This window comes from Notechis scutatus, chromosome Z, assembly GCF_049901735.1.
Source record: "Notechis scutatus isolate UNSWTSFEM ecotype Mainland chromosome Z, rNotScu1.2, whole genome shotgun sequence".
In the NCBI taxonomy this organism is placed as follows: Eukaryota; Metazoa; Chordata; class Lepidosauria; order Squamata; family Elapidae; genus Notechis; species Notechis scutatus.
This window is the reverse complement of record NC_142025.1, coordinates 96,965,737-96,990,073: the sequence shown is the minus strand read 5'-3', so window position 1 is coordinate 96,990,073 and position 24,337 is coordinate 96,965,737. Positions and strand designations below refer to the sequence as shown.

The 24,337-nt window shown below is 37.0% G+C and overlaps 1 protein-coding gene across 5 annotated transcripts in view; it reads right to left on the bottom strand.

Annotated features, from left to right (window-relative positions):
- Positions 1-24,337, bottom strand: part of SRCIN1 (SRC kinase signaling inhibitor 1) — a 263,536-nt gene that overhangs the window by 22,366 nt on the left and 216,833 nt on the right. For 4 of the 5 annotated variants that reach the window (XM_087947868.1, XM_087947869.1, XM_087947870.1 and 1 more), the window contains 10 exons: positions 22,717-22,760; positions 21,714-21,892; positions 15,228-15,403; positions 12,813-12,943; positions 9,991-10,138; positions 9,145-9,454; positions 7,356-7,614; positions 6,331-6,485; positions 5,525-5,677; positions 783-890 (listed from right to left, as the gene is read on the bottom strand). In XM_087947868.1, coding sequence (XP_087803994.1) covers positions 783-890; positions 5,525-5,677; positions 6,331-6,485; positions 7,356-7,614; positions 9,145-9,454; positions 9,991-10,138; positions 12,813-12,943; positions 15,228-15,403; positions 21,714-21,892; positions 22,717-22,760 — 1,663 coding nt within the window. The remainder of the gene's footprint in view (positions 1-782; positions 891-5,524; positions 5,678-6,330; positions 6,486-7,355; positions 7,615-9,144; positions 9,455-9,990; positions 10,139-12,812; positions 12,944-15,227; positions 15,404-21,713; positions 21,893-22,716; positions 22,761-24,337) is intronic. The other variant, XM_026669536.2, reaches the window with a different exon arrangement.

The window sequence follows — 24,337 nt, the reverse complement described above, 5'->3', positions numbered from 1 at the left end:
GGCCACAGATGGTAGGATCTGGTAAGATCTGGGGAAAATATATTGCACAAACCCCAAAAACATACACTGAATACGAATGAAGCCCATTGTCCAATTTACCTCACTATCAGTAATTACTCAGATGTGTTTGGAACTTAGGCAAGAGGCAGGAATAACAGTTCTTAAACCCAACAGTTTCAAGACTGATGCATATGAATAGAAGTCACTTATTTTTTTAAATTTGTATTCAATGAAGTGGCTGATTATTTTTAAACTATAATATTTCCAAAGATGATACGATAAGTTGTTAACTCATAAATGACATGACAATAGTTGAGTTGAAGCAATTCTGAGTTCAGAATAAATATACCATCAAGTGTGGGAATTAGTACCCAGGCTTACCCTAAATGGTGCGACTTTGATCAGAGTATTTTTCTTATTTACAAGAGCAAAGAAAATGTAATTCAGTATAAAATAGTGAGATATAGTTCATCAATAAGAAGCAAATTTGGCAAATTGTATTCATGTCCAGTTCCTCAAATAATTTCTTTACACCTGTAAACAGTCCAATATTTTAATACCCTGTGGGGGCTTTCAATTTTGTATCAATATAATTCACACCACTTCGTATCAGTAGAGTGATGAGATAGCATGAAGGCCATTAGTTGATTAATGTACAGAAATAAAGAAGAAGCTGAATTAATAAAGGCTGTAGACAAGAATTGGACCCCTGTTAGAAAGTGGGTAACCAGTCAGAAGGAAAGAAGAAAGGAGTTGTAATCCATCTGAACAACAGCTGTTACCTTCCATCCTTTGCTGGTTATGGTGGCCCCATTGGGCCACATGTCTGTGGCTGGCACAGGTTGGTCGCAACGAAACTTAGGAATAAATGAAGAGCTTCTCTGAAATACCTGAGGAAGTCAGAACATGGAAGGTGGTTGTTGTTTACACACAGAAAGCAAAATAATGTGGATTGCTAATTCTGGTTCAAGGAAGAACACTTATTAAATTAAACCTAAAATGGAGTTCTGAAGAAGAGAGCACCAATAATCCAGCCATAAGGCTTAGTTACATTTCCTATTTCATCTATTTCAATGTAGCTGTTTAAAGTATATCTATAATCAAGATATATAATGAAATTATGAGAACTTCTGCCTGAATTTAAAGAACATTTATGCATGACCTTAAGAAAGTAAATACAACAATAAACAAAAGCATGCATCCTTTTTATGTTATGGAAATTGGTGAAAAACAACTTATTTCTCAAACTGTAGCTGAAATCCTCTTAGGTTAAGGCTCAAATTCTTACAATAGTTTTAGCCCATCTTTTAAATATTGATTTTAAAATAATGTTTGAGTAGACATGGAAAAAAGTTTATTTCAGGCCCCTTTTAGCCCCTAACAAATCTATAATTTTGGCAACTCTGTATTTCTTATTTATAGCTGATAAAAATGTTCATTAATTCTAAAACTCTTTCAAAAGCCATTAATATTAATGGATCTGCAATATAATAGGATTGTATTATTATCTGTTCTCCCTGATATATTTTTTTAATGTACTGGCCATCTAGTGCTTGGTCTTTTGAGTAGTTGGTAAGCCTTCCCTGATATTATTATTATTATTATTATTATTATTATTATTATTATTATTATTATTATTATTATTATTATTATTATTATTATTATTGTTGTTGTTGTTGTTGTTGTTGTTGTTAAGTATTGCTATAAATAACCTATCTAAAATTTAGTCAGATGCTTCTAGAAAACTCTCAGGCAAGAAACAGAGATAAATGTATTCCTTTGTCTGATTCCATTTTTATTTTTGTACATAGAAAAAAATTCTCCTCATTCATCTTTACCATGGCCTAATGAAGATCCACCTATAATGAGTATTTCTAACACTTTTTAAAAATAAACATCTTCTAAGGTTTGTCACAATCTCTTATTTTTGGTTTTACTTAATTTTCACTTATTCACAGAACTGAACTGAAAGTAAATTTTTATCGTTGCTTTTGTCTTTCTCCTTATTTTTTATTGCCCAATTTTATGCCATGGAAGTCTAAATTGTGTCATTATTCTGCAACAGCACTATGTAAATAATGCAGCGTAGGTGATATATACTGCCCAAAGTACGCTAGTGCTAATGGTCACATGTAGCTAATTAGACACAGAAGGTTTGCATGTGTTCTCACCCCCAAAACACAAAATGATAGAATGGCCTTGTTTCCAGGTTTGCACCTCTTACTGATGTGCAAATTAGCTAATATTTTAAATCATCTAAGCAGAATACTTTCTATTACTCAGTTGCCCATAAAATTTCTATTTCTTTGCATTCTGTTTTTAGACCCATATTTAATTCAAGCTGATCTGTATTAAATTACTGTACACTATCTCCATTTTCAATTTCTATTTCTTTGCATTCTGTTTTTAGACCCAGATTTAATTCAAGCTGATCTGTATTAAATTACTGTACACTATCTCCATTCCAAGTCAATCAATTATATAATAACTGGAGTACCTGAAAAAAATATTGGACCTTATAAATCTTGGATTTTATAACTATTATAATTAAACTCTTTTGTAAAATGTACTATCCTCTATCCAAATTTCACTATTAGATTTGTAACCTGCAGGACCACTTTTGTCCACACAAACTATGACATATTTAATTTTTCAAAAAAAATTCCCAACATAATTACATTATTCTTCTCTCTTGGTATAGAAAAGTTTTTTGCAGGGTAGGGATAGAGGTGAAGGTGGGAGGTAGATTATGTTCTGATACCTCATTCATAAATTAAAACCTATTACATAAATTTGCATATATTGTTTTATAAAAAAAACAAAGTAATGGTTCGTTAAATCACAGAAAAGGAAGTCAAACAACCACAAACCCATCATACACATCCCCTGAATATTAAGTCAGTGGTTTGATAAATATGGTCTTTGTAAGCTTTGTGCTTCTGAAATTGAGCTATTAATATTGTACCAAAAATCTCTTCTGCAAATTCAGTAAACTATTGAATTTTATCTTAAAAAAACTATTATATTATATATATAGTCTGCAGTGGTGGATTTCTGATATGTACTGCTTATTAGCATCTGGATTAAATTATTTTAGTCAGTAAAGGAAGGTAAAGTACTTTCAATAATCTATTTTTTTTTAGTTTTTTTGTATATGGTACATGTTCCAGACATTCTCATCACCTTTTAAAATGTATCTTAAAATAACTATATGATAGTTGCATGTGTGCAATTTTGTTAGTTTTGCTAGTTTGGTGTAATACTGCAGTATATAAATAAATATGAGTTTGATAAAATCTTTTATTATTATTTTTTTATATGAAAATATACAAAAACCAACACAATGCTTGTTGGGAGACATTCTCGATCTAGTTCAAAGGACTTATACAAAACTGAGCTTTCAACAGCAGAGATATTATTGAAAATATCAGTAATTGTCCTCGGTTATATATTCTAGTAAACTATGTTAGTGTACAAACTGGCTTTAGGTAGACAATGAAAACATCAGCAATGTATTCATTGCTTGATCAGTATGGACTCTTAATAAAGCCTTTCCTAATCTGATGTCCTTCATATGTGTAGGAAATCCAATCTTATCCCAAAGATGCTTTTTGAAGAGGCACCTGGACTTTCAGGTTTTTCTTTGAAGATGTTTTATAAACAATAACAATAACATTTTACAATTTACAATAACAATAAATGAAGCAACGTTGTCATTCTGTACGTTGCAAGCATATTGGAAAAGCTCAGGAGGATCTTCAGCCCACATAACATATGTGCACACTTCAAACCCAAGAATACTCTAAGGCAGAAGCTTGTCCACCCCAAAACTAAAACACCCAGACAAAAAATGAGCAGTGTGATATATGCAGTACAATGCAGTGAGCCATGTGCAGATCTGTACATTGGGAAACAAAACAACCACTTCATAAGTGCATGGCACAACATAGGAGAACAAACACATCAGGACTAGATTCAGTAACCCATCTGCATTTAAAAGAAACAGGTGACTCATTTGAAGACAGCAAAGTCCACATTTTGGACAGAAAGGTTGGTTTGAAAAAGGGGTCAAAGAGGCCATTTATGTTAAAATTGAGCAGCCCTCTCTCAACAAAAGTGGAGAGATACATCATCTATCTCCAATCTACAACACAATCCTTTCAACGGTTCCATGAGGGCTCCATACCCATTTGCACCACTCAGGTGATCCTGATGACAAGGATAAATCTCCAGGTGACCTAAACGATTTGCTAAAAGTATGAAAATATCCAGCTATCTGCAAAGAGTATAAATCCTTCCATTCCTCATCAGAGCTGAAGAAGCTTCTTGGATGAGAAGCAAAACATCTTCAAAGAAAAAAACCAGAAAGTCCAGTTGCCTCTTGAAAAAGTACTTTTGCGATAATCATGACCTGAATGACTGAGAATCTCCATAGAAATCCAGTCTTATTTTCACCAATTCTATACAGTCAGTGGCCAAGGGGCAGTTGAGGAGCAACATACCTTAATGCAGGGATTCCCCAATGCAGTTCCATTTGTACAAGTGGAGGGCACAACTGGGCATGTGCTCACCGCTCACACAAATGGAGCTGTGTGTGCATGAGTGCACCTGCCACTCACACGCTCCCACCTATGTCAGATCGGGCTGCTAAGTTGGAAACATTAAGGACCGCTGCCTTAAGGCACCAGTCTGGGAAAGTTTGTCTTATTGTATAATGATATCATTACAGATTTATATAATGTTTTACAACCTTTGCCAATGGTGAAATGTATCAATCAATCAGTTTATTATACTCTTAGACCAGAACAAGCAATATATTCATGAGTGTCTGTGAGTAGTCATAAATCTGTCTGTATTAATAAATGTATTAATAAAGCTTAGCTGAGATATCTGATAATAACCTGAAAAATGTAGTTGTAAGAGTGAACAAATATGTGAAACTGCAGGAGAGAAGTACTGAAGGGGGCAATTTGGAACATTAAAATAAAACCCATATGGAAAAACATAAATTCTCCTTCCTCTTCTGCATCTGCATTCCAAATCAATAAACTGTGGTTACAGAGAATTTGCATTAATATAATGTGCGAACCAGACCACACACTAGCAACCACATATAGTGACCTGGTTCTTATTGTCCAGTTCTTGTTGCCTGGAGACACAAATATAGGCAAATTCAATAAACACTTGGGAAAGATTACTACGGTAGCAATTTAAATAAATAATAAAATAATAACCAATAGAGAATTCTTTAAGCTTGTTCCAAAGTATGAAGATTTGGGAGTCTTGTACCTGATCAAAGATTCCACAGTAGAGTACAATCTCTAGCAATCAAGACTATATTTAGTTGAAGTATATTTATCTGCTGAGATTAAGTCATAAAGTTATCAGCATAATGAATCTCTCCTTTGCAAATTTCCAGTCTGGTGAGATTTTTTCTCTGAACTTGTTGAATATTAAAACTATTACTTTGCAAAACTCTAGAATCTCTGATCGTACTTTTAGTCTAATGCCCTTCCCATCCTACCTCAAGTTCAGCAATGATCCTATCCTCTTCATCATCATCTTTGATGGCAGAAGCAATGATGGGGGGTGTTGAAGCAGGCCTGGCAACCTCTGATACGGTTCTTCTCAGTTTCACTTGAGGCTTTTGGGTTTCCAGCTCTTCTGATTCAGCTTTCTGATATCACAAAAGCAAAAAAAGAAAAAGTGTAAATGGAAAGACAAGAGCAAAGCTAAACCACTGGATCCTCTTTGGTTTTACTCAGGGGTGGGATTCTACCAGTTCGCACCTATTCACTAGAACCGGTTGTTAACACTCTAAGCAGTTCCAAGAACCGGTTGTTAGAAGAAATTACTGGCCTAATCCTGTAAGGAAGGCAGGAAGGAAACATTCTGGTGTTGCTTACAGAAACCTGCCTCTCCATTAACCCTTATTACATTCTTGGCAGGACTAAACTTCCTTTCTCTGGAACATCTCTGGAGTTATTTTTCCCCTCCTTTGCTGGTACTTTGCTTGTGTGGAGTGACCATTCAAAGTTACAATGGCACTGAAAAAAGTGACTTATGACCGTTTTTCACACTTATGACGGTTGCAGCATCCCCACAGTCACGAGAGGCCAGGCGAGGAGATGCATGCCTCAATATGAGTGATATTGAGTTGGCCACGCCCAGCCAATGACATGACCACCAAGTCATGTCCACCCAGTCACATGACCACCAAGGCACGCCCACCAACTAAGCCATGCCCACAGAACTGGTTGTTAAAAAATTAGAATCCCACCCCTGGTTTTACTGGTTTGTATTTCTTCATTGGGAAAAAGGGTTTTGTACCTTCATGAAACTGGATTCTTTTTTGCTGGTGATGATCACCTCTCCTGTGCGAGTAGTTGTAAGCCCATGAGAAGATGGGAAGCTTCGCCGGGGTGGGGGAGGAGGGGGAGATTTGGAGGGTTTCTCTGTACGATATCTGGGCACCGTCAGTTCATCTACAATGATAATATTGTTAGTACAAATTATGCAGAATACATACCATGGCTAATAGTTAGACCATTTTTTAAAGGAACAGCTTAAAACTAAGGAGAGAAATGTTGAAGGTGGCAATTTGGAACATTTTTTTAAAAAGTCTCCCCCTAACTTCCTCTTAAGTTTTAAGGAGAAGAAGGATATGCAACCTCTCCCCACAAAAAAATAAAATAAATCCTTTCCCCAAATAACTAAATCAACTATATGGATTCCTTTTCTGACAAATTACATGAGGGTGCCAGTATTATAACTATGATACTAGAACATGAGACAAATAAGCTGAGGTTAGTTACACTTTTACCATAATAATATCTGCAACATGTTTTTTCTGTTGCTGTTAAATAAAGTACTGGTTAAAAATAAACTATTTCTCAAAGGACTTTCCAAGTTTTTCCACATGTATTATAAGATAGGCCTTGAAACATGCTATGTTTGTAAATGTGCTGTGACTGCATAAACTTTAATTCAATTTTCTACAGTTGCCCCTACATCAAATCCCCCATATTGTCCCTAAAATTCTGTCAAGAATTAGCCAAAAGGCATGTGCGTTTCTTGTAATTTTCCTCCAACTGTGGGTCTGTCTGTCTGTTTCAGTTGTGATTCGCTTTCCGTTTTAAATAACACATTATTTTTCAGTATTAGGTATATGGATAAAGCAAGACTGGAGCATGAGCTCAGGGAGCTATTTCTCTCCTCTAGAAAATACGTTTCCACTGGAGTGATTTTTGTATGATGGCAGTCCAGGAAGCAACAGGTCAAACTGTCTGCTCATGGGTTGCAATCCTGCTTGGGCCTCTCCTTACAAACTGTACCCAATTTTATGTCTGTCTTACCTGATCCCCGGCGGCCATTGGGGTCTATTTTGGTTGTGGTCTTTTGTGCATGCTGGGGTTTGGTAGGCTTGTGCTCTGGGGTGGAGGCAATGCTTCCACTGCCACCACTGCTGGAAGACTGCTTGTGCTTGGCCGCAAACTCCAAATCAGGGATGGCTTTCATCAGCTCAGCCTGGGTCTCTTCCAGAAGCCGGTTAATATCTTTAGCACTGTATTGGGTCAAGGCTGCACGTTTTTCCTCCCAGTCTCGTTCAGCAGCCTGTAAAATAGGTTTGTATTAACCACAATGTGGCTTCTCTACAATGCTATATTATGTGGCCTATTCTATAGACAAATTCTGGATTTCCAAGAAGTGCTGAGGCCCTTTGTGGATTTTGAGAAAATAGGACAATGAATAAAGAACACTGTTGTTTTTTTTTAAAGAAGTGACTGAGAAAAGAAAAATTCTACTTTCCATCCTTACTATTCAGCAGTTATCAATCTATCTACTAATAAGATTGCTTTGTCTCTCAGCCCAACTTACATCATACTGTGTTTGTGATAGTAAAATTTTTAATAATGCTTGCCTGGATTGGATTTTTTGCACACTTCCTTTCTTGCCAGGGAACAATATAAGAAAGTGTTTGCAATCCTGAATTTGTGAGAGGAAAAATTGTCAGTTTGACTGGAATGAAAAATTATCTTGGGTACTAAGAACAGAAGTAGCTTACTTAGGAACCAAACTGAAGTCTGGGAAGTGCTATCATAAAGTAGGGAATTAAAGTCATTGTTACATTGGAAAATTTCAAGAAAATTGCTAACATACATATCAATTGAGCTGGGAAAAGGATAGTTGCAGAAATAGTTAAGACTCTCTCCTCTCTGTCCTTATACATTCCAAATCATCCTGGTCAATAGGAGAGGGAAAAAAATCATTGAGTCGGTACCAAAAAACGTGTATTTTACGATATATTTATATAGGAAGTCCCGTCATTGTTTTCTATATGGGCCAATAATGACCAGGCACATTTCAACCCAAGATGAGATCAGATTGAAATAGAGCCGAGTACTGTGAAGTGTACAGACTAATGTATTCCTGCATTATTGTTTATTGTATATGATATTAATTCTAGAAAAAATACTTTTACAATTCCTGTGAAGCTGGTAGGAAGAGTGATTTGCCTGCAAAAAGTGCTGTTTGATTCAACCTCTAGGAATTATGGGAAAAATAGTTTCTTTATGAAGATTTTTTAAACTGTCATTGAAGTCCATCAGGCTTCAGGCACACAATTCTATGTGTAAACACACACATATATAGTACATACATACATACATACATACATATATACATACATACATACATACATACAAATGTATAACCTTATATATTGTGTGTCCCAATTTTGTGAATTTAATGCATAATTTTTCTATTTCTTAATAATGTAGTTTTAGATGGAAGGAGGAATGAAAAAGATAGAATTATAAATGGAAGCTATATTTGTCTGACTGTGGTAAAAATCTACATGGAAGAAAGAAAAGGTGAAAGAAGGTGGAATTTTTGCCAGTGCTTGTAAATCATTTGCTGCTGGAATAGTTTTTCTCAACTTGTGCTTTTCATGGTTTCAATTACAGTTTTTATTATTCCTTCCTTTACACTTCCAAATATTTTGGGCTGGTTTTGGAAATCTAGTTCAGGCCCAGAATCAGTCCAAGTACTATCAATTTTCAAAGTACAATGCAAATTCAACAACAATGCAAATTCAGGAACATTCTTCTTTTTTTGTACTCAAGGTATATAGATTGCACTCACCTCCACAGACACTGATCTGTCCATACTTTTTTTGCTGGGAGTCTCGGGACCTGTATGGGGCTTGGCAGCAATCATCTCTGAGCCCCGGGATGGATTGCTACTTTTGGATGCGTGGCTCTGCCCTTGGCTTTGTCCAAAGCTGATTGTGCCTAGGCTATCAGTGGAAGAAGTTAGGTCATGGAGGTTCGTCGGAGGGCTGGTGGGAAGCTCAAAATCTAGGCTTCTGCTGAAGTCACTTTCCAGCTCTACCTTCTTTGGAGATTGGCTGAGAAGATTATTGGAGGAATCCCAGACACCTTCATCTACTTGCCTACCAGGAAAAGAGTTAAAATCAGGTCAGGAGTTTCAGAAAGAAAGTTGCAGGTACAGCAATCTATGAAAGTGGCACTTCTCATGTATTGTAGTTTGTCTGCCTGGAGAGGCTATTTTTGAATCTCTGTGCATGTATGCATGAATAGCACCATTAACAGAATGATGACTCGTTTCTGAAATCAGTGAGAACAAGAGAAGCTGTGACCATCAGGAAGAAGCAATCATGGATGGATTGTAATAGAGATGATGATGGTAGTATAACCCCAGCCAGTAATAAGAGGGCCTAGGGTCTAAATGCGAGTGTTAAAATAAGTCTTCCAATTAATTATACAGCCCAGAGAATGGGCCACAGACACCCAATATATTTCCATTTGCAATAACTAGCCCCCATCAAGTTATAAGGGACAGAAATACAACACTTAAATAGTACGCTAGTACATTTGCAAGATAGATTAGAGCATCTATTAGGAATGCTGATACCCCAGCCTATCAGATCCCAAGGGCTTTTTTCTCATTCAGGAAGGGCTCACTCACTTGCGGACTTCTGTCAGGGTGTCAGTCACTGCCTTGCACCGCTTGAATAAGCCATCCAGGCGATGTGGCTCTTCTTTGAGGAACTTCACAGCTTCTACCTCTACACGGAGAACTACACGCATTTTGCTCTGCAGGCTGGGAAAATTAGCTGCAATGCCAGGAATGAACAGAGAAGGAAACGAGAGGCATGGGAGTCAGAGCAGGCTGAAAGAAGCTTTTTATCTGAAGGCAATGGGGGTGGGGTGCGGGGCATGGAGCCAAGTAGGGAAGCAGGAGGGCAGACTGGTAAGGCTTCAGATGAGTGAGAAATGGGGCTTTTCCTAGTTGTCGTGAAACAGCACTGACCCCCTGACTAAACAACCATCCCAGCATCTTTCATCTCCTGAGAGTAGTCAATTTTAGCCCAATAAACACTAGTGTGTTTTGAGGAATGAAGGGGAATGAAGAAGGACTGCAAAGTCACAATTGTTCTGCTGATGGAACACACGTCATACGAAACACACACACACACACACACACACACACCGTACCAAATACACCTATCCAGTACAGCATAAAGAAAAAAAGTGGTCCTGAATTACTAAGGCTATACTTAGGCATATATCTTATCAAGGGGAAATCTTTGGTGAATCATGAAATATATCTGCGCCACTTTCCTTTTATTTTGTTTTAAATGTCAAAAACTTGGCAAAACGGACAATAAAAGGCCCAGTGAGAAATGTTAGAAAACAAAATGCTGTCAAGCTGCTTTTTGACATTTACAAGTCAAAATATGAAAGGGGAGAGGGAAATATTTGGAAATGGTGGAAATGAGACTGACATTTGGATAATTTACCAAAGGCATAGTTGCTGTTTACATTTCTTGAAAAACCTTAGGATTTTCTGTAATCTTTCTTGATCCTATTATGATGATGTTTGGGACATTTACCAGAAAAGAATAAAGTATATTACCCTCTGGATTATTGGATTGGCTCTATTTTTTTAAAGCAGTTCTACAAACTGATATCCAGTTGCTTGAAGTACAGAATCATTGTCTCCAGGTAGCAGACACATAGAGATAAGCTTGTAAACACATACCACACATCCATACAGTAATCAAACCAGTACAATGCATTAAAAATGGAAAATGGGTCTTACTCCCTGTGATGTATGTACATGATTGCAAGCACAGTACTTCTCTGATAGTAATTGGAGAGCATAAAATAAAGTTGATGAGAGTTTTATCTGGGAGACTATCATGCTGAGAGATGGGTTTTGAAAGAAAGACTGTATATTTATGCAATATTATTATGTAGGCCCTGGAAGGACATAAGGGAAAGTCCCAGCCCTTTGACTAGGTGCTGTTGTCTACTTCTCTGTCTATCTTGAGTCTTGTAAAAACAACAAATTCAAACTACAGGGTTGGGTGGGAATTACTGAAGTAATTTAGGGTATGTATAACATATTCCAGGAGGCAACTTATTATATTTCTCTTATTATTGACCATGCAAAGCTAAAGAGTAAGATGAATGATCCTTATCCTTTTTCCTCTTTGATATCCAACCAAATATAAAAGTATAATTAAATTGTCACTCCATGTTCTTTTTTTCTCCTTATTTTTCTCTTTATACATCCAAAATGATATTTTGAAACAAGATAACTGTAAACATTTACAATTGAATAATTATAAACATTTACAATTGAATATTGACGACTACTGTAAATATACTGACAGTTATTGGCAAAGCTGAAGGCAGGACTTTGGAACAGAATCCAGGATCTAATCCCACTTAAGAGAATAAGCAGAAGAGTCCTCAAAAGCAATGAAGCAAGACTGATTCACTATCTGAAAAAGTGAATCTCTTATGAGGCATTAACTTCAGGAAACTTCCATCTAATGCAATGCTCACATAGTAACTTAAAATGTTGCCTCATTTTTAATGTCAGGACATCTCTGATTGCTTGAGACCAACCACAAAATATAGAGATTGTATATTAAATTTCCTAGTGAATTCTTTGGGTATTTGCTTGATCACAGTTGGATAATTGAACTTAGCAGGTCTTTAGTTTAAACCATCTTCAGAATACAACTGTCATGACTAATGTCGTGGAAAATCCATAGCTTCCAGATTGTCCATAATCTATATAACAAATATTGCAAATATCAGAATAATTATTATATAAAAAAATCCCTCATAAATTTGCATTCAAGAAAAATCTAGACTATTTACAGAATATATAATTTCCTTGTTTCTAAAAAAACACTTCTTGAAATATGTCAGCTGGTGTGTTTGTTACTTTTTAAAGAACTTAGACATTATTTTAACATGAAGGTGTCATTAATAAATATTAAGGGTAAAGAGCTGTGAAAGCATGCCTGATATGGAAAATAAACCTCGTCAGCAATTGTTGAATATGGAACATTATATCAACTAATAGAAACACACCGGAATGAATCTAAAAGTAAACAAGTAGACAAAAGCAGCCGTGTCTTTTCCTGGGATCTCAGGGCCATCATTTGCAATTGTCATGCAAACCTAGGAAAATATGCACTTGATTTATGAAACTGCAAAAAAGTGCTAGATACACTCCAAAATATATATATTACCTTTAATTCCAAATCACAGCACAGTCTTAATATATCCTAGCTATAAATTTTTCAGTTTAATTTCTAAAATGAATATGAGACTAGACCTTTCCTGATTTGTTTGTATGACTGTTTTATGAGTCAGTTGAATTTGATAAATATGGCACCAAATGCTACCACACATGATCTCATCCATGGAATAGACCTCTTCCAATTTTGTTATATTTATCTGATCCCAAATGCAGCCCCATCTCACCCTTCAGTTCTGTCAAGGTATCTCCCAACTGTTTGAGTACCAGGGATTTCTCCTCCAGCTCTTGTATGGGAATGAATCTGTGATTATGCATCAAATCCTTTTGAATCTTCTCTACTGATTTTTCCAAGTCACTGTGGATACACAAAAACAATACACTGAGGTCAGGGAGAAAGGGAAAGGAAAAGACACCTGTTGCCATTCTTTCCAAATGATATAGAAGACAATACAGCACTAAGAAGGTTAATTTCTCATTCTTTCCTGATTACTGGCCTTCATCTTCTACCTTTCCTCTTTCTATGAGGTAAACTAGTGGTGTAACTTGCATACAGACTCTTAAATACCCACTTGCCTGAGGAAAGTTAAAAGTAGGACCAATCTAAGTGGCTTCTATATACAGTAGAACCTCTGGTCATGGTCATAATTATTCCATAACTTTGGCAATTTCTTCATTTTTTAATGTTTTAGGAATTTCTGGCTCAGGGGTCATGTTTGATCGCTACACAAGAATGTGTTTGTGACCAGATTCAAAACTTTTGTGAATTTTTTGGTTGAAACCCAATTTGGTCGTGGTCAGAAGCATTTGTGACCAGAGCTTCTAAATGTGCTTGTTAGTATAATGAAAAATTCAAGTCCATTAGAATGAATTAGCTTAAATATATCTGTATTTATTTTGGGTCATATATATGAACAAGCTAGTGCTTTGTATGTACTAAAATAAACAACAAACAACATGGAATCAAGCTGGTAAATAATAAACCAGTTTTAAAAATCCCCAGAGGCTATACATCTTAATCATTTGACAGAGTTATTTGGAGATATAGAAAGCAATCAGGATGGTACCAAAATAGAACTGTAATAACGTAGAAATTCACCTGCTTTTAAATTGGCTGAATCAGTCTCAGTTTGATAAAGAAGGATAAATCATTTTTACATGCAATGAATTAAGTGCAGGCAAACTACTGACTAAATCTTCAGTTACACCTAGAAAGTATTTTAATTTTAAAAACTGGGGACTCCCACCCCTGAATAAGGTTCAGTTTCATTAAAGAAAAAAAATAGGTACAACTTGAAAGGTTAAAATCTCAGATTTGGAAGTAATGTAGAATCATTATAACATGGTCTCCAAGTTACATGTATTAGATAAATTTAAAAAAAGATACCACACTGAGAAATTCCCAAAAGTCATCAGCATGATTAGATTCAGGAAGCTACGCAACTTCCACAGCAGTATAATAACTGTTTGTCTAAGATAAAAAAAGGGGAATGAGAAAGATAGGGATGGTATCATTGTCATAATATCTCAAATCCAGAGAAATTCAGTAATTTCATATGGATGATAAAATAGATGAGGACAAAGAGGAACTTAAGCCAGGAAGCAGAATGAATCCTCCAGAATTATTTTCACTAGGCTTGAATTACTCAAGGCCTTTGACCTAATTTGAGACAGCTCTCAGTCTAATTTCAAAAGCTTTTTGAAATAAGTAGTTCAGATATCTGACAAAAGTAATTTGATTCTTTTCCAGAAAGGAAAGTATATAATAGTCTCTCTCTCTCTCTCTCTCTCTCTCTCTCTCTCTCTCTCTCTCTCTCTGTGTGTGTGTGTGTGTGTGTGTGTGTGAGAGAGAGAGAAAGAGAGGGAGAGGGAGTGAGAGAGAGAGACAGAAAGAGAGAGGTGAAGAGACAGAAAAATTAGAGAAAATGTCTGTTTTTTCCCCACTTTTTGTGATGTCTCAATGGAAATGGAACACTAAGAGGATGAAGATGATGCCAAAATTACATAGTCAAAGCCTTGACCCTTTCATGTGCATTGCAACTTTTGTAAAAAAAGTAGGCAGCGCTTCATTTGCACAAGCTTCATTCACTTGTGGTTATGAATGTTGCCGTAATGCACACCTTTATACCTTTATACTTATAGCTGTTTAGGTTAAACATGAAGAAATATTTTTAATTCCTAAATTCTTTTTCAGTCTCTTCATCCAAACTAAATGACTGATTACCATTCTAACTGGTGCATACTTGAAGGGCAAGATATATATACTTTCAAACCAACCATGTTTTACTTGTCTCAGCAGTGCAAATCTTAAATCTAACTGTGCATTATGGTATTAAGTTATATCACTCATAGAATACTTAACCTTGAAATGTCATTCCTAACAGAAGCATACAGAGGCAATCCACCCCTCCAGCCCCCATAGGCTATGATAAACAAGTTATTTGTGTTTATCCAGCCTTGCCCTAAATCAGGGATGTCACACTCACATCCTCACAGAGGCATCACGTGACATATTGGGACATTTTTTTCCTTTTCGCTATACTGGCCATGGGCATGTCCAGCATGTGACTCATCCCGCCCACAGACCAGAAGTTTGACAGTCCTCCCCTAGATAAACATGAACATTTTAACAGGATCCTCACTTAAGCTGCTGAGTTATGAGTTCTTCCTCGTTGAGGTAGCGAAGGCGTTCCTCTTCAACCAGAGTGCGCTGCCGTTGTAAGGGATCTTCCTGTTTGCGCATGGTGTCGGTCACCCGCACACTGATTTCAGTCTCTGTCCGTCGCAACATGGTCTTCACTGTCTCTTGATTTTGAAGCTGAAATGGATGGAAGGGAGAAAAAACAACAACAGGAAAATAATCAGAAGTAACTAAGTTACTGCAGTCATCATTATGTATACTGAGAGCATTTGCACCAAGACAAATTCCTTGTGTGTACAATCACACTTGGCCAATAGAGAATTCTATCTATCTACCTACCTATCTACCTACCTACCTACCTACCTATCCATCCATCCATCCATCCATCCATCCATCCATCCATCCATCCATCCATCTATCATCTATCTATCTATCTATCTATCTATCTATCTATCTATCTATTTTATTTATTTTTATTTATTTATTTGATTTGCCAATTGTTTACAAGATAATAAGTATAAGTGTATACATAGTTGTGAATACATGAAATGGGTACATATAAGAAAAATAAAAGAATAAGAGAAACAATAGGACAGGGACGGTAGGCACGTTGGTGCGCTTATGCACGCCCCCTACAGACCTCTTAGGAAAGGGGTGAGGTCAATAGTAGACAGTCTAAGGTTAAAGTTTTTGGGGTTTGGGGAAGAAACTACAGAGTCGGGTAGAGTATTCCAGACATTGACCACATCTATCTATCTATCTATCATCTATCTATCTAACATCTATCTATCTATCTGTCTATCTATCTATCATCTATCTATCTATCTACCTACCTATCTATTATCTATCATCTATCTATCTGTCTGTCTGTCTGTCTGTCTGTCTGTCTGTCTGTCTATCTATCATCTATCTATCTATCTGTCTGTCTGTCTGTCTGTCTGTCTGTCTGTCTGTCTATCTATCTATCATCTATCTATCTATCTATCTATCTATCTATCTATCTATCTATCTATCTGTCTGTCTCTCTGTCTGTCTGTCTATCTATCTATCTATCTGTCATCTATCTATCATCTATCTATCTATCTATCTATCTATTATCTATCTATCTGTTATCTATCTATCTATCTATCTATCTATCTATCTATCATCTATCTATCTATCTATCTATCTATTATCTGTCTATTATCCATCTATCTATCTATTATCTATCATCTATCTATCTATCATCTATCATCTATCATCTGTCTATCTGTCTATCTGTCTATCTATCTATCATCTATCTATTATCTATCTATCTATCTATCTATCTATCTATCTATCTATCTATCTATCTATCTATCTATCTATCTATCTATCTACTATCAGAGCCACACTATATTGGATTGTACAAAAACATGTATTAAGGAGAGTCTGTATCTAAAGACTTTTCTGCGGCATATCTGAGACTTTCCTGAATCATCAAGTGTCTTCTCCAATGTGCATCACTTTCCTCTTATTGATTTTGGTTTTGTTTCAATGGTACTTGCTTTGCTCTAGCAAACCAAACTGCTTTTGCACACAAATTTGCCAGATTAAAATGTGTGTGTGTGTGTAGTGGCACTATTTAGCATGTAGGAGTCCTTGTATGCTCCAATCTAACATGTGAGGCATTTTCTTGTGGAACCACCAGAGTGTGCTTGATTCAGAGGTGGTATTCAACAGGTTCTGACCAGTTCTGGAGAACCAGAAGTGGAAAATTTGAGTAGTTCAGAGAAGCAGCAAATACCACCTCTGACTGGAGATTTTACAGTATCCTTGCCCTGCCACGCCTACCGAGTTACACCCACAGAACTGGTAGTAAAAATAATTGAATCCCACCACTGGTTTGATTGTGTGCATTTGTGCACTCCCCGTTATTTCTACAGGTTGCTATGATCTAGGATAAGGCTCACTAGGGTCAGTCCGAATGATAGGTTTCCATGGTCATAGTTAAGACATTAAAGGAAAATTGGAAAAGTAGAAAGCAGATAAAATAATTCCCCCTGTTTCTTCCATAGACAGGAGCAATCAATCATTGGTGTAGGATTACATTTATAAACTATGGAATTTAAAGAAAGACGCATATCTAATTTCCTTCAGGAAATCTATGTAGACATTGTTACAGTCCAGCATTAAATTTTCGCTCCTAAACCGATGCTGAATAAAATAATTCATTTGCAAGACAAACATATACACTTACTTCTTTCCAATGGTATTTACACAAAAGGGATATTGAATTAGTTACATAATTAAGAAGGGTTTATATGTACCCGCATTTAAAAAGACCTCTGGTTACTCAGTTTCTCCTAAACAATGTAAAACTAGTGGTAAAGGAGGCAGTAAATGAGGAATTGGAACTAAATGTACATCTAAACTCATAACACAAATTAATATTTACAGAGTAGCTTTACTGATGATATGGTGATATATAAATTTAATCACTAAATATTTATTTTATATTTAAAAGTATACAAAGTGTATACATACATTTTTATTTTCTGTCCAAAGTCAGTGAATGTATGATTCTTCAAAGGCTTAGAATATTCACTTTGTAATTTAGACTTCTGTGTTGCCATTGGAGAGAAATCCAATCTTATTATTGTTACATATAAAATACTACAACTGAAATAAATAAAACCAGACAGCCTCTATTGTTTAACACTTTTATATTCATGCTGAAATTGGATTGGAACACTGCATACATAATTAGAATTGTTTCAATTTCTATGAGACTAATTTGGATTCCAAAATTAAAAATCTTTAAAAACAAATATTTTAAAAAATATAATATATTCTAGTGCTATTTTCTAACATTAATAATACTTCTGAATTGGCTATCCAGAATTATTTTTTTGTTTCTCTCTTCCATAAAACTTGATGTCTTTTAGTTATATTTGCAAAGTAATGAAAGAACATACCAGATAGCCAAAGTTAATCTTATTTCTATGCAGTTTACATATAGAATTTTACATGCCCTGACCAATGTGTTAGGAATCCCTTACCATTGGTTATTCTAGCGGGGTCTGATGGGATTGGATGCCAATTATCTTTGGAGCACCCTTTGTTGAATGAATTTGTCACAGACCAAACTCTCCAGAGGTGGTATTCAGCAGGTTCTGACCAGTTCTGGAGAACTGGTAGAGGAAATTTTGAGTAGTTTGGAGAACCGGCAAATACCACCTCTGACTGGCCCCGCCCCCATCTATTGTCTGCCTCCTAGTCCCAGCTGATCGGATGGGTCTTCTTTGGTTGCCATGCACAGGAGAACTGAGCTGGAAAGCAGATTAGTGGGGTGGGGAAGGAATGGGATTTTGCATTATCCTTCCTCTGGAGTGGGGTGGGAATGGAGATTTTATGGTATCCTTCCCCTGTCATGCCCACCAAGCCAGGCTCACCAAGCCACACCACGCACACCAAGCCACGCCCACAGAACCGGCAGTAAAAAAATTTGAATCCCACCACTGAAATCCTCCCATTGGAATGATGTTACTACATGTGATTGACACCACAGAAGACATCCACACAGATCTGGACACCAAATCTGTTGCACAGTTTCAAAGCATCTGGGAGAAATGTGGGAGTGTGAGCCATTTGCCTTTCCACCTCAGTACTGTTTGTTGCTTTCCAGTTTCCAACAAGCTGTCACTATTAATTATCTCTGGAGTTAAGCGACTCAGAAGAAAAAAAAAACCACAAGCACCTCCCACAGTTTGGGAGGGAAGATCAGATTGCTGGCTCTGAATGCATAGCTACCATCTGCCCTTTTATTTGGTGTCGCAGACTCCAAATTAATCTCACCTGGCACCAAGGCAGTTTGTTTTGGTGAGCCCGACTAATGAGAATAAATGTCAACAGAAAAGAGAAACAAAATGGAGGGCAAAAAGATAGCAAGGCAAACTCCTGGGGCAAGGTGTGGAAATCAGAAATCGTATTTTTCATGGTGTCTGAAAGACAAGGAAAGATTTTAGAATTAAATCCCATCATATCACTAAGCTAAAGAAACCCAAATAGAAATGGAAAAATAATAAGCTGGATTCAGATAATGGATCCATGTGACCCATTTACTGTCAGTATTGATGGGCAACAACACTTCAAAGTTTTAGACTAGGGATCGCGAACCTTTTGGACCTCAGGGACTTTTAAATCCTGAGGACCACTAATATGAATTTTTAAAAAAAGATAATATATTTAATGTACATTTTTTATTTTTATATTAAATATAAATGTACTATTTAAAAATTAAATTATATATATATATATATATATATATATATATATATATATATATATATATATATATATATATATATATATATATATATATTTGTTTTCTTAAGTTTTCGCGGGTACTTACATGTATGGCATTCAGCTTTGTTCGGGTATTTTCCCACGTCATATTAGTTGTGCTTTTAAAGTTGCAGTGACGTTTCAGCAGAATCTCATCTGCCTGGAGTTGGGGGAGGGAAGGAGGGCTGGACTGGAAGCGTCCCCTCACCTGGAAGCCTCCCCTTTAACACCTTGCTTGCTTCTCCATTACTGCCTCCTCCTCCTCCTGCCTCCTCCTCCTCCTCCAGCACTTCCTTCTCCGAGTAGGGTGATTATGAACTAACTGAGCGGCTACACTGATATCCCAGCTGCTCCCTTCCCTGTGGTAAGACTTGGTGTGTGTGTAGAAAGGAGCTGGCAGTTGCTACTTGACAGTCCCGCAGGAGAGGTGAAGTCATCCTGGTCCCGGTTAAGATATACCAATCACAAACCCAGAGTCCCTGTCAGGAAGAGCGGCAGGCACAGGCACGGGTGTGCACAGTTCAGCACAGCAGGCAACCTCTACTCTGCTCTGACGAACCACGTGCTGAAGATCAGAGGGCGGTCAGGAAGGTGGGGCAACAGGGGTGATATTGGCAGCAGATGGACATACGCATGGGAGATTGCAGCATAGGCCTGACCTGGAGGGGGTGGGGGTGGGAGTGAAAGGAACCTCTGAACTGGTTTTACCTCCTGCCTCTTGCCTCTGTGCATCGAGGAGGTTGAGCGGCTGCCAGCGATGCCCTCAGGAAAAGATGTTGCAAGGGGGAGGCTCAACCCGACCCTGGAGCTTCTCTTCCTCCTCACCAGAAGCGCTCCATGCACAGTGCTGACAGCCCCTCTGGCCCCTGACAAGCCTCCTCCTTCCCGCTGAGCATGTGAGTGCTTCTGGCGAGGAGGAAGAGAAGCTCCTGAGGGCAGGGGCATGGGAGAGCGCGGCATCGGAGCCCTTCCTGGGTGTTTCTTGGCCTGTGAGGGGAGGGCACAATCTCTTTTGCCCCCCCAGAAGCTTCTCTTCCTCCTCGCCAGAAGCGCTCATACGCAAAGCGCTCATCGCCCCTCTGGCCCCCTACAAGCCTCCTCCTTCCCGCTGAGTGTGTGAGCGCTTCTGGCGAGGAGGAAGTGGGGGTTGAGCCTCTCCCTAGCAACATCTTCACCTGAGGGCAGCTGCTTCCTGCAGCTCAGGAAGTCCGCACTCTTCCCACTGCTGCTCGGCCTCCTTGATGCACTGAGGCAGAAGGCAGCAGCCACCACACGGGTTTGCTAGGGAGACTGCAGGATTGCCCCATCTACCCACCTCAGCATGCTGCAGCCCACCAAAATTTTCTCATGGCCCACCGGTGGGCCACGGCCCACCAGTTGGCAAACGCTGTTTTAGACTGAGAACCTTTTGTAATCTTCGTTGATGCCAAGGATTAAACTAAGATTTTCTGTGAGCAATATGTATGTGATAATGTTTAACTCCCTATGCCTACATTTAATTTGCATTCCTCCTTGTTCTTTATGCCCCTTCTTTTCTCCCTCTAACAATGGAAAATTACAGAGAAAGGTTACTTTATTAAATGGAGTCAAAATGTTTGTGTGTAGGAAGAGAGGAATGAGCAGCACATGGACATCTATAATTGAATGAATACTGTTGCTTTTCTTTATAAAAGAAAAGTGAGACACAATTAGTTTTTGCTGACCTTAAAATCAATTCACTCTTTATGGAATTTAGCCAGAAACTATTTTTTTTTCCTTTAAAGAAGAAATAAGTTCTGGTTTAGGTCTTTCAATTTTGCAAGAATAAGATTCTTCAATTGTGAAAAATAAGATTACATCAAATAATATAATTTTATTTCCAAGTGCCTTTCTAAATTCTTCATCAAGTGAAGATAAATTCACTGTATATATTGAGTAATTTGAACAAATTTGCAATGCTTCTGCTTCACCTAATTTATTTGTTTTCTGGTGTTATGCAGAGCATATACTCTGACAACTGGGCATCAGATTCAGCACTCTCTGGCTTCTGAACTCTGAGTATGAAGCACCATTTGCTCTCAAAACACATCATTTCTAATGCATGGAGAAAAGATTCAGCCTCATGGAACCAACATAATATTCTAAAATGTTCTCCTCCATTGGAAAAAGAGCAAAACACAACTTTCCTTCCAACTCGGGTTACCTGCAGCTTCTTGAGTTGGTGCAGCTGGTTGCGGAGTTCACTGGCATTCTGCTGCAAGTCATGGAGATGTAGCTGCATGTGCAGACGGGTGATAGCGGTAGGCTGCCCAGCTGGTGTACCAGTGGTGGATGTGGGTGGTGGTCCAGGAACTGGAGTTCCTACATTGCTCTTGCTTGGGGCTGAAACAGAGAAAAATACCAGAAACGTGTAATAATCCATAGAAATTGGGGGGAAAAAAGAGGATTATGTCATTAAAATACTGTATCAAGCTTGGGAAAAAAACACAAATCCTGTAACTTTCACTTCAAAGCATTATAAAATTGTTATCAAAGAGAAAACAATATCTTGAGTAACACCCTCTGCATGAATACAGCATACTATTAAGGTAGTGACTTCAATTTTTACCACAAATTGGTTATTTTTTCAGCAACTCCAAGAATGCAGAGAGCTGTGGACTTCATTATTGGCTTCCCATCATTTATCTAATACTTTTCTTTCACACCAGAATGGAGACGGGCCTGATAGTTATGTGAAACTATCTTATCTCAGTTTATCTTTGTAACAAAGCCAATTTATTTTTAAGGTAAGAACAACTTCCCTCACTTTAAACTGCATTTTTAATATCATGGTTCAAATCCATTCAGCTATGGGGCATCATTAAGAAGTTGAACCCAGAGTGAAGTCAAATTCTTGCTTCCATTTTGTTCTAGACAGCCCTCAAAATGGAAAAAATACCAATGAATATGAGAAGAGCCTACAGGTTTCTATAATTTACAACAGAAAAGCAAAAAGAAAAAGAATACAATGGAATGGTGGGAGATTTTCATGAAAACTTCCGAACTCTAAAGTCCACCTATATTTTAGTATATTTCTTCTTGTTTCAGATAAAACAACTACAATTGGAATTTACTTCTGATTTTACTGCTCCATTATTGAACCTAAGATGATTTCTTTTTCTTGGGATAAGTCAGATTTGAGGATGGGATTTCAAATGCTCACTTACGTGCTGATGGAGGTGTTCCTCCATTGGTCCCTTCTGTTTTCTCACTGTAATGACAAACAAGACATAGATATTCCAAAACATTTTTAGGTTTCAGATGTTTAGATGGGAGTAAAAATTATTATACTGTAAATAGTGTTTGATTTGTGCATATGATTAAAAGTGAAGCTTACTTGCATTCATAATATTCTAGGCTGCCCGCAGTAATGCCAGACATAGAAAACACATTTATTCATCTTAGATGTAGAATTTACATCTTTAGGTGTGAGACATGCTTGCTCCAGGTCACAGAGAAAACAAAATTCTATTATTTATTTATTAACTAGATTTATAATCCTGCCTAACTCAATCAATGTGACTCTGGGCAATGTACAAAGCTTTCTCTGAAGAGATAGAAAAGTTGAAAGCTGAGTAGTGAAGGTAGGAAGAGAAAATAATTAATATTCTACTCCTGAGTTTTTGATTAAAGGTGGAATTACAAGAAGTGGAAAAGTCCAGGGAAACAAGCAGAAAGCTTTTGTTTCAGAAACTGTATCTCGGGAATAAGTAATGTAAGTAAATAAGTAAATAAGTCTATGAGCATAAAACTAAGTTAATTTTTATCTTTATTTTTTCTATGTAGCATTATTTGAGCTTCACTCACTTTTGTTCTTTTCTTTTTATTACAGTGTGTGCCCAAAGATCTAAAACGTTCTTTCTAGTTTTCCTGGAAACTATATATTAATTTAGAATTTTCTACCACATAACTTGACAGAAAATTTATGGTAGACAAGCTATAAAATGATTTATTTTATCTCATAAACTTTATCTTATTTATCCTGAATATTTGCACTTTAATAATGTTAAAAAGTAAAGTTTACATTTTATTTATTTTTCAAAAAAAAATAAAGTTTGATTTTTATTAATATCTTGTGAGGTTGATCTGTTTTTCCAAAAAGGGCAGGAAAGCATATGTACATTGCCAAACTAGAAAAAATAGTAGGAGTTTATGCTAAAGCAACCATTTTGTATCTCATCTGTCACTCCATAAGGGAGATCAGATTAAGAAACAGAGACCATGTAAAACCTAAAGCTTTAATTGGAACTATAGTAACTAAATATTGCAAGCCTGAATGTCCTCCCCTTTCTTTTGAGGCTATCCTCTATACAGTGAGTATACAGATATACTCACTATATCATCCCATTCTCATTTTAATTTTTGGCACCAGCAAGGCAGCATGGATTGGCACTGTCCTATTTCTTTAAAAGGATGTGGGTGCTAGAAACTGTAGCAATAACAACCATTCCATTATCCCAATTAAATTCAATTTAAGCTAAGGTAGCTGATTACTGTACAATGATATTTCACAAGATATTGATGCAGTAAAGGAAGTGATATCCTCAGTTGTGATTCTCTTTGGAATAGAGGGCTATATAATGTGGGAAGGATGAGTTTGGAGATATGTAGATAATCTTTGCAAAATACTGCTCTGCTAGGTGTTTTGTCTCATAGTTATTGAAATAGAAACTCTATGGACTAATTGGTTGAGTTGGGCAAATTTGGCCAAAAGTTATTCCCTTAAGATCACCTGCAATTAGGGTAACCAACTGCAAAAGATCCATATTTTTTCACTTAAAATAAGTT